Raw genomic sequence first — 9,893 nt, forward strand, 5'->3', positions numbered from 1 at the left:
TTTTACATTTGTCTTTTGAATTGTTTATTTACGCTAAAATTATATATACGTGTGAATGTATGGTTATATGTTTGTATGTATGAATGTATGTATGCATGTATGTATGAATGTATGTATGTATGCATGTTTGTTTGTTTGTATGTATGCATTGCGTATTCGTGCATGTATTTGCATATGGGAATAGAGAAACGCAATGTTTTTAATGGAAAGCCTGATGATATTCAGGTCTTTTTATTTTTTTTGGAAAGTTTTATCAAATTTTCTTCGTTCTATTTAATGTTTCGTTGAGGTTGTTGCTGTTGTTGCATCCTTTAGTTTAGTTGTTGTTAGTGTCGATTTGTAAATTTTAAATTATCCCATCTTCTCTTTTTTTTCCCCAACTGTCACCGATTTCTCTTTCTCTCTCTCCCTCTTTCTTTTTTTTCTCTCTCTCTTTTTTATTCGCACATTTTCTCATACAATTTTTTACAATATCTATTTTATTTTTTTTCCATTTTCCAATACGTCCGTAATTGCTTAGGAGTTTGTTTATGTGTGTGTGTGTGTGTGTGTGTGTGTGTGTGTGTGTGTGTGTGTGTATGGGAAGCCACACAAGCCGTGCAGTGCGCGCATTATTTAAAAAAAATCGTTTTCGCGTTCAATACTTTTGTTGCTGATGTTGTTGTTATTGTTGCTGCGGTTGTTGTTATTATTGCTGCGGTTGTTGTTGTTTTTGTTGTTGTTTTTGTTATTGTTGTTGTTTATTATTGTTATTTTTATTGGTCTTCCATTTTGTGTATGTTTTTTCGATAGCGTTTTATGGGGCCGCATTGTATATTACTAGATTGAAAATTATTATTGCTAATTATGTTGTTGTTGTTTTTGAGATTAATGTGGTTGTTGTTGTTGTTGTTGAGATTAATGTGGTTGTTGTTGTTATTATTGTTAACAATAACAATGAAAATAATAATGACAACAATAACAACAATAAAAAATTTGAGATTGTCGTTATTTCTTGGCAGTTTCTACCAGTGTTGTTATTTTTTTTCTGTGTTGATGTTTTGTTGCTACTAATTCTACTTCTCATGATAAATACTTTGATGTTTGACCCCACCTCTTTCTCCCTCCCTTTCTCTCTCTCTCTCCCTCTCTCTCTACCGTTCCTCTTCCTAAGTTTATCTCCTGTTCGTTCGCGGAGCAAGTTAATTGTAAATATTAGAAATCAATGAAGAAGACCAGATTATAATGTGATGTGTGTATGTTTGTTCTCTCTCTCTTTATCTCTTACTCTCTCTTTCTCTCTCTGTCTGTTTATCTCTCATGCTCTCCCTCTTTATCTATATATTTATATTATTAATGTTTCTATTTGTGTGTCTTCATTTTCGATGTCTTATCAGATATATCAATTGAACCTAAGCTCCCCGGTTTACTTATTCTCACTTCTTCTTAACTCCTGCTAAACACTCCTTTGCTAAATCTACATTTGCTTGTTTTGGCCCTTCTTTCTGGTACTCTCTACCTCTTTCTCTGACTACTTCTCAATCACTTGCGATCTTCAGTGCGGATCTCAAGACTAGAAAAGAATTAGTTAAAAAAATAGGGAATCGGAATTTTTGGGAACGTTGTCATAAATGGGAATTCGGGAGAGAATCTGGAATAAGAAAAAAAATGGAAGAAATTGGGAACAAATTTCAATTCCCACTCGTCTCTTGTATGTGGATATAAATACAAAAAATATATGTATATACATGTTGGTATATAGATAATGATACACATTTACAAATGCATACATATCCACAGACAAACAGCATATTTAAGATATTATGCATGCAAGCGTGCAAGCGTGCCAACAATAAATTCACATCTAAAAACAAACAAAAAGAGAGAAGAAGCATATTGTTTCAAAATAAAATTCAGAATCGACGAGACACGCACATCACTAAATTTGGACCCCTAGGCTGCCTAATTCAACGATTTTTTCTTAGTATTTATCACGTTAATTGTAACTAACAAAATAACGCCGCTACGATCCGATACGCGAATTGAACTGTTCGTCGGTATGTATGTGCTATCCGAATAGTCGTAGACGTGCTCTTATTTTGAATATTAGGGATGTGCTGTTATCTGAATATCGGGGATGTGCCGATAGTGAGCGATTAGTCAGGCGAGGCGTGTCATAACGATCGACCTGATGATTTATCGGTTTTATCCTCTTCTATATATTCGTATTTATCCGGAACTATAATATTCGCCGACCGCTTAGTAGTCGGATGCGTGTATGTATGTATATAATTATGTGTGTGTGTCTGTGTGTGTGCGTCTGTGTCTGGGTGTGTGTTATTGTTGTTGTTTCTCATTTTTGATAATTTTTACCGTCTGACATAAGTTGATTAATTCGCTTCTGAAATTTGCAAGCGTCCTGTCTGCATGCCCTGAAAATAAAATTTCTTTTTTCAACTTTTATAAAACATAAAAATAATTTTAAATATTTTTCTGGAATAAAATAATTAAAAGATAAGATCTTATTATTAATATTATTTGTAATAATAATAATGTTATTGTTATTATTATTATTGTTGTTAGTAATATTTCTGTTTTTTTTTGTTTATTTAATTTTTATTGATTCAATTCTATCTCCCTTATCTGTTTTTCAGTTGTAGATGGTGAACATAATGACTCTTTATGACCCGAAAAATGTACGTTTAATACACAAGGCCTTTCTATTTTTATATTTCGCTTTAATTTTATTATTCATGTTTTAATTATTTTTATTTATTATTATTGTTAAATATAATTATCTACATCATTTTCATCATCGTCGTCGTCGTCATCGTCGTCATCAGCATAGCGGTAAACTTTTCCAAATTCATATTTATGTTGCGCCTAAAATTATCTCATCTAAAAGTATTATAAATATTTCCCTTCTGTCAAAAAAATTTTTCCCAGACAAAAATTGAAAACAAAAATGGAAAAACAAAAACCCACATACGTGAAAGAGAGAGAGAGAGAGAGAGAGAGAGAGAGAGAGAGAGAGAGAGAGAGAGAGAGAGAGAGGAGAGAGAGAGGGAGAGAGAGAGAGAGGGAGAGAGAGAGAGAGAGAGGGAAAGAGAAGAGAGAAAAATTAACTGAAGGGAAAAGAGACAGTGATAAAGGCATGCAAGCACTACAGTAAGAAAACACACACATACATAAGACACACAATCACATGCAGACACGCACACACACATGCACGCACATACAGACAAACACACGCATGCATACACTAAAAGGAGAGACTTTTGCTGCCTAAACGGCCACCACTAATATATTAAACGTGCCAGAAAAAGGTTAATCCAGACATGACTGATTATATTTCCAATATGAACTCTAGCCCCAAATGCCAATGTTACTCTTTTTCTCTAAATTTCGTTTGATTTTTAGTAAAATTCATTAATTACTTGATCGAAAATAGTAATAATGTTTATATTTTGTAAAATATCTTGCATTTTTATGAGTTTTTTGGATTTTTTATGATACAATGAATTTTTCTCAAATGTAAAAATTTTTTGTGGCTTTCCATAGAGTGTTTAAATTTGCATTCACTGCAGTCCCTGCTGCCTAGTTTCAGTTTTCGTCAGCACTGTAATTTCAAAGAAGATCTACAAAAATGTCGGAACAACGTCATTTTTTTGTCGGCGGCAATTGGAAAATGAATGGGACGTACGCCAGCATTGACGAAATTCTCAAATTTTTGAACGGGGACAACTTAGATCCCAAAACCGGTTTTCAAATCAATGTTCTGCAATTTTCACTTTAAAATTTAAACTTTTTCAGATCTACCCAGTTTAATTATCGTTATTTATCTATTGGATCGTTTACATTCAGTCACTAATTCAACTCGTCATAGGAGCTTAAACCCAGTTATGTGCATATTATTTACTTTACATAAATAATGTAAAACATCATTTGAATTGACCTTGGTGTGTTAATGTCAAGGCCACATATCCAGGCTTATTTCCAACATTTATGCAACTTTAATTGAGCAAAATTCTTTATACCCTAATTTACCTTTCACTAATTGGTGGTTGAATACAATTTGATTCAACAGAAATTGTGGTTGCACCGCCATCTTTATATTTATCCTATGTTCGTGGTAAGCTGAACAAAAATATTTCTGTTGCCGCTCAAAATGCATACAAAGTTGAGAAAGGAGCTTTCACTGGGGACATAAGGTTACAAAAATGTCACTAATCACCAATCTTCATTGACTCATTAATTATTTTATGCATCACAGTCCTACCCAGATAAAAGATGTTGGAGGTGATTGGGTTATTCTTGGTCACTCAGAGAGGCGACATGTTTTCAAGGAGCCCAACGAGCTGATTGGTGAGAAAGTAGGTCATGCACTGTCGGCTGGTTTGAAGTTGATTCCGTGCATCGGGGAAAAGTTAGAGGAACGTGAAGCCAACAAAACTGAGGAGGTGTGCTTCTGCCAGATGAAAGCAATTGCTGGTATGATCATACTTTCTTATGTACTATTTTTTCATGTTATATCTGACCAAATCTAAGACAGGTGAGAGGTTGATTATGCATTTGATAGTGGCTGGCTGAATAGTTAGAATGGCTATTATGTATCTAGGGCTACTATACCATCAGTTAAAAAATTAACTCACTATCACTACACTGCATTAATTAATTAATTGACTGACTGTGAATTGACAAATCTCTATTGATGAAATAATCAATTGTAAAAATTAATAATTCACACATATGGACACACACGATCTGCAAATCTAAAAATATTCAACCCATCACTGCACAGAGAATGTAAAAGACATAAACGATTGGAAGCGCATAGTCATAGCCTACGAACCCGTCTGGGCCATTGGGACGGGCAAGGTGGCCACGCCCCAGCAAGCCCAAGAGGCCCACCACAGTGTTAGGCAGTGGATCAGCAAAAATGTCAGTCCAGATGTGGCTAAGTGTGTCAGGATTATTTATGGAGGTTTGTGTGTGAGTGTGTGTATAAGTAATACCAAGTATTTGTGAATGTGTGTGATGAGTGCTTGTTTTAATTAGATGATTAATTTGATTGGCTGGTTGATTTAATTGGTTGGTTGATTTAATTGGCGGGTTGATTTAATTGACCAATCAATTGATTTGTTTATGCTTAGGTTTCTGATATCAAAGATTGATCAATCTCACCCACAGGTTCAGTGACAGCAGGAAACTGCAGAGAACTTGCTCAGCAACCGGATGTTGATGGGTTCTTGGTTGGTGGAGCCTCACTGAAGTCAGAATTCGTTGACATCATCAACGCTAGGAAATAAATGGAAATTAAAATGGAGATCATTTTATTTCAAATTTTTTTCATCAATATTTTGCACTTACTTGGCAATGATAATGGCGATTTTTCAAACAAATTAACGTTATTTACCTGGTTGTATTGCTGATTTTTGTTTTGGCTCATATTAAAAGCGAAATATATAAATAAATATACTGTGCTCAACCTAGTAATTTTGAGTGAAAGGCTTAAAAAAGGCAGAATTTATCGGACTAGCGGTGTTTTTGAATTTTGAAAATAAATTTTGACGTGTGTATGTTTATACATACGGTTATGAACCAAATCAAACCATAAACCCATTAACATTGGCTGTTAAGAATAACAAGAAATAGTTATAGAAAATAATATGAATAGTTATAAAAGTAATAATAATAAAATAATAGCAAGAGTAACGAAAATAACTGTGTTAAATAAATATATGATTCATCAAGTTGTTCACAGCAAATAAATAAGTTATTTCTCGTGTTGACGGTCAGACGAAATGATGATTGCTACCAAATTAAAACAGTGATGATAATATTTATTATCGTTGGGATTGCGTCATCATTATGAGTGAATGAATGAGTGATTGAGTAGATAGATGAATGAATAATTGATGATAATAAAATAATGGTAATTATTATGTTAAAGAGATATGATGCTATAGCTATGTTAGAAATATTTATGATTCATACAATAACATCCATAGCATTGGCAATAATGGTGTTTCATGTGATGATGAATATAAAGTTTTAATGATATATTAACAAATCACGATCTATCTATCTACAAATAACAATGTACATAGATACAAACAAAGTACACACATATATACATGAATTTTAAATACATAGATACATGCACGCAGATTCATCACTCACACATACAAACCACATATATAATACACACATACCACACGCAAAATACACACACATACGTTCAAAAACAAATGGAATCATTTAAGTTCAACTAAAGTCAAATCATATTCTGGTCGCCTGTTGTATAAATATTATGATTGGCTGGCTAAAAATTATGTAAGCAGGTCAATCAAAGTTGACCCAATTTGATGTCGTGGCTTTCTGGACCACTACAGATTGCTGTGGCTTGTTCACTGGCGCACTGTAAATAAAAACTAAGAATTAAAAATAAATAAAATATAATAGCCGTTTTAATAGTTTCAATCATTAAGAAGTTGAAGAAAAAACATTTAAAGACCTGGCAAAATCCTGCCAAACATCACTAGCTCCAGCACTAAATGGATTGTTATTAGCAGTTTGGCCAGTAGTCGTACCTATGGGGTCCAGATCTATTAATAGATCAATATTTGATGCTACTGTCTTTTTATCACTGCTGCTAGTAGTACAAGTGGTGACCATATTGCTATTGATAAGTAATGAGCTGTCCTGTAATGTCGGCGATGGTCGGGGAGGACCTTGAATTTTTACACCACCTGGCGGTGGGGGCAGTAAAACAGCTCCGCCAGCTTTGGTGCGAGTTTTTGACGAGGTAGAAGTTGGTGTTGTGCTTGTGTTGTCACCTGTTGTTTTCTTTGTCTGTGGGAATTGAAATGAAAAAAAATGGAAAAAGTTATTTATAGGTATAGTCAGAAAATGTTACACTATTATGATAATTTAAAAAAACTGTAAAGACTAAACTGCAAAATTGAGTTTGATAGTCTGCCCTTCTTTGAAACCAAGATTGAGTTTGGGTGCATGTTGCTCATTCAATGACAGAGACCCCAGATTGCTCGACGTCTCTTCAATTTCTTTTTCTTCTCTTTTTACATGTCTATTTTTTTTTTTTTATTAGAGGTGCATACACTTTATCAGTTGACAAAAAATTTCATTTACAAATATATAGCAAAAAAAATTCTAATTACTTGAAATGATCTTGAATGGCAACCATCAAATCGAATGAGTCTCCTCTATCTGCAAACCCAATCCCGATGAAAGCATTCCTCCCCGTTCCATCCTGAATACGAAGGACAAAGTACCGACTCGAATCGAGAACCTGCTCGACTGCTATGGAGGGATAGGCCTCAACGGGACATTGTGCAAATAACTCACCTGTTGTATATATATATATGTATTTAATTTGAAATTCACTAATTTTCACCAGTTTTTATCTAGATCAGCAGCAAAGTTTATCTATAATAGCTATAGATTTATTTTCCTTTATTTTATATTACTATGTAGGATTGATTTATGTTTAAAATATTTAAAAAATATTATGATTGTCATTAAAATATATAGAAGATAATCATTATGATGATCCATTAAAAAAACAAGCAAACTAAAAATAAAATTGAAATAAACATGTCAATAGTGAGCGAAAGCTACTAGTAAAGTTTAAATTAAAAGTAAGTAAATCCAACTATACTATGGCTTACTAAATAAAAAAACTAAAAAAGGCTTCTTTTATTTAAAAATTAAAAGTTAATTTTAAAATTTTATTATAGTAAAAGTAAATGAATAATAACACATACCTGATGACTTATCTTCAAGTTTGATACTAAGATCCCTATCTTTTGAGACAACTTTCAGGCGGCCAGTCCAGTCCGGTTCATCTAATTTCCACTCTGCTGCCCTTCAGGAGGAAAAAATAGTTAAGCATAAAAAAAAGCCATAAAATTATAAAAAAAAACGCAGAATTGATATAGAGAAAAATTTTTTAAATGACAATAATTGAAATTTTCACCTATATCCCCTATTTGTGGCTCTTGCCGGAATTCTGTAGACAAATACTTCTTGTTTGATGCACAAAACACTTTCATATACGTCCGCCATTTTTATTTAAATTATTTTTACTTTTTAATTGTGGTTTTAGAGAATAATGTTAAGGCGCTGTACATTCTAAAGTCTCAATAAAAATGTGTTCAACGTTTGTAACAAACATGTGTATGTGTGTATGTGTATGTGGTATAGTACAGAAGATGCAGAGAGTAGTATAGATACCATTCAACAATCAGAAACTATAGCATGAAAATTGACAAATCATCTGATGTGAAGTCACGGACAGACATGCGTTCATTTAAACAAGACAAATCGCATTCTTTTGCTATCTTCAAGGCTCCTGGTTCAAAAGCAGAGACATGCCAGTCCGTCTGGCAATTATACACGGAAGAGTGAGAGAGAGAGAGAGAGATAGGTAGAGAGAGAGAGTAACCATTTTTTGTAGACCTATTCATTCATCAAAGCTAAAAGAATTTCGATACTAAAAAGATTTATAATAAGAATTTATATCAAAAGATAACATATTTAAAAATATAATATTAATTGGCAAGGGGAATGATGGATGTTAAGAGATAAGAAAATAATATATCACTAACACACAGACACGCACGCAAACACACAAACACACATATACATACGCACACACGTACACACACACACACATACAAACACACACATACAAACACACACACACACACACATGATTATATATAATTATTTATTTGAAAAAATAGAGAGAAATTATGTTTATATTTTCGCTGTTACATTCTTCAACCTGTCAAAAGCTCATCACAAATAACAACAACAACAACAACAATAATAATAATAATAATATATAATAACAATAATAACTATTGTAATAATAATAATAATAAGTGAGAAATTAATACCATTAAAATGTTTTTTAGATAAAAAACATTGATCAACTCGTACATGAAGAAAACAAATTTGTATTATTGTTATTATTGTTGTTATTATTGTTATTATTATTATTGTTGTTGTTATTATTATTGTTGTTGTTGTTGCGTTATTATTAATGTCTGATCTACTATAAAATGAAATGAGAATGCTTAAATTAATTATCCTGTAGTAAAGTCGTCGTAATAAAAATTAAAAAAAAAACCACCACCATAATAATAATAACAATAATAATAACAATAATAATAATAATAATAATAATAATAACAATAATAATAACAAATAATAATAATAATAATCCAAATATTTATGCGATATCTTTATCACTCATCAACAACATTACCAGGTAGCGTTAGCTATAAAACATTAAAATTTCATCCTCATCGTCTTCATCCTCATAATCATCATCATCATCATTATCATCATTATCATCATTATTATTATTATTATTAGTAGTAGTAGTAGTAGTTGTAGTAGGGGTAGTAGTGGTTGTGGTGGTTAATTTATAAGAATGTAGCATTGGCAAATAAGATATCGGTTATTATCATTACTGATTTATGTTATTACTATTTATTTTATTATAGTTATTATTATTATTATTATTATAATAATTATTATTTTTATCCTTTTGTTAGCATCATTATCATCATCGTCATAAATAATTTTTTCAAAGAGCTGTTTTTCAGCTGAAATAAACTTCGGCGAGATATGACTAGCTAGTGCGTTTATGCAAAAATTACACTCCGGCTTTCATTCATTCATTCATTTGTTCGTTTGTTCGTTCGTTCGTTTGTTCGTCCATCTATCTGTCAATTAACCTTTTCTTACAGAACTCAGATAAGCGTGATAATATATTGTCAGTTTATCAAAACGAATCTTTTCATATACATTAATCACCATCATCGTCACCACGATCTGATGATCATCACCATGATCATCATCATCATCATCACCATGATCAT

The 9,893-nt window shown here is 32.2% G+C and overlaps 2 protein-coding genes across 2 annotated transcripts; one reads left to right on the forward strand and one right to left on the reverse strand.

Moving 5' to 3' along the window:
* Window positions 1-3,570: 3,570 nt before the first annotated feature.
* On the forward strand, window positions 3,571-6,337 carry HELRODRAFT_185065 (hypothetical protein). Its single transcript, XM_009027067.1, has 5 exons — window positions 3,571-3,740; window positions 4,067-4,190; window positions 4,253-4,470; window positions 4,781-4,963; window positions 5,170-6,337. The coding sequence occupies exons 1-5, from the start codon at window positions 3,626-3,628 to the stop codon at window positions 5,286-5,288; spliced, it is 759 nt and encodes a 252-aa protein (XP_009025315.1). The 5' UTR covers window positions 3,571-3,625; the 3' UTR covers window positions 5,289-6,337.
* A 128-nt stretch (window positions 6,338-6,465) lies between these two features.
* Window positions 6,466-8,067, reverse strand: HELRODRAFT_68489 (hypothetical protein; the record flags this gene model as incomplete). The annotated part of the gene is made up of 5 exons (XM_009026989.1): window positions 6,466-6,834; window positions 6,937-7,057; window positions 7,161-7,347; window positions 7,767-7,867; window positions 7,979-8,067. 5 exons carry the CDS (start codon window positions 8,065-8,067, stop codon window positions 6,466-6,468), a joined length of 867 nt encoding a protein of 288 aa, XP_009025237.1.
* Between the last annotated feature and the right edge of the window lie 1,826 nt (window positions 8,068-9,893).

The sequence above is a fragment of the Helobdella robusta genome, assembly GCF_000326865.2.
Source record: "Helobdella robusta unplaced genomic scaffold HELROscaffold_5, whole genome shotgun sequence".
Classification (NCBI taxonomy): domain Eukaryota; kingdom Metazoa; phylum Annelida; class Clitellata; order Rhynchobdellida; family Glossiphoniidae; genus Helobdella; species Helobdella robusta.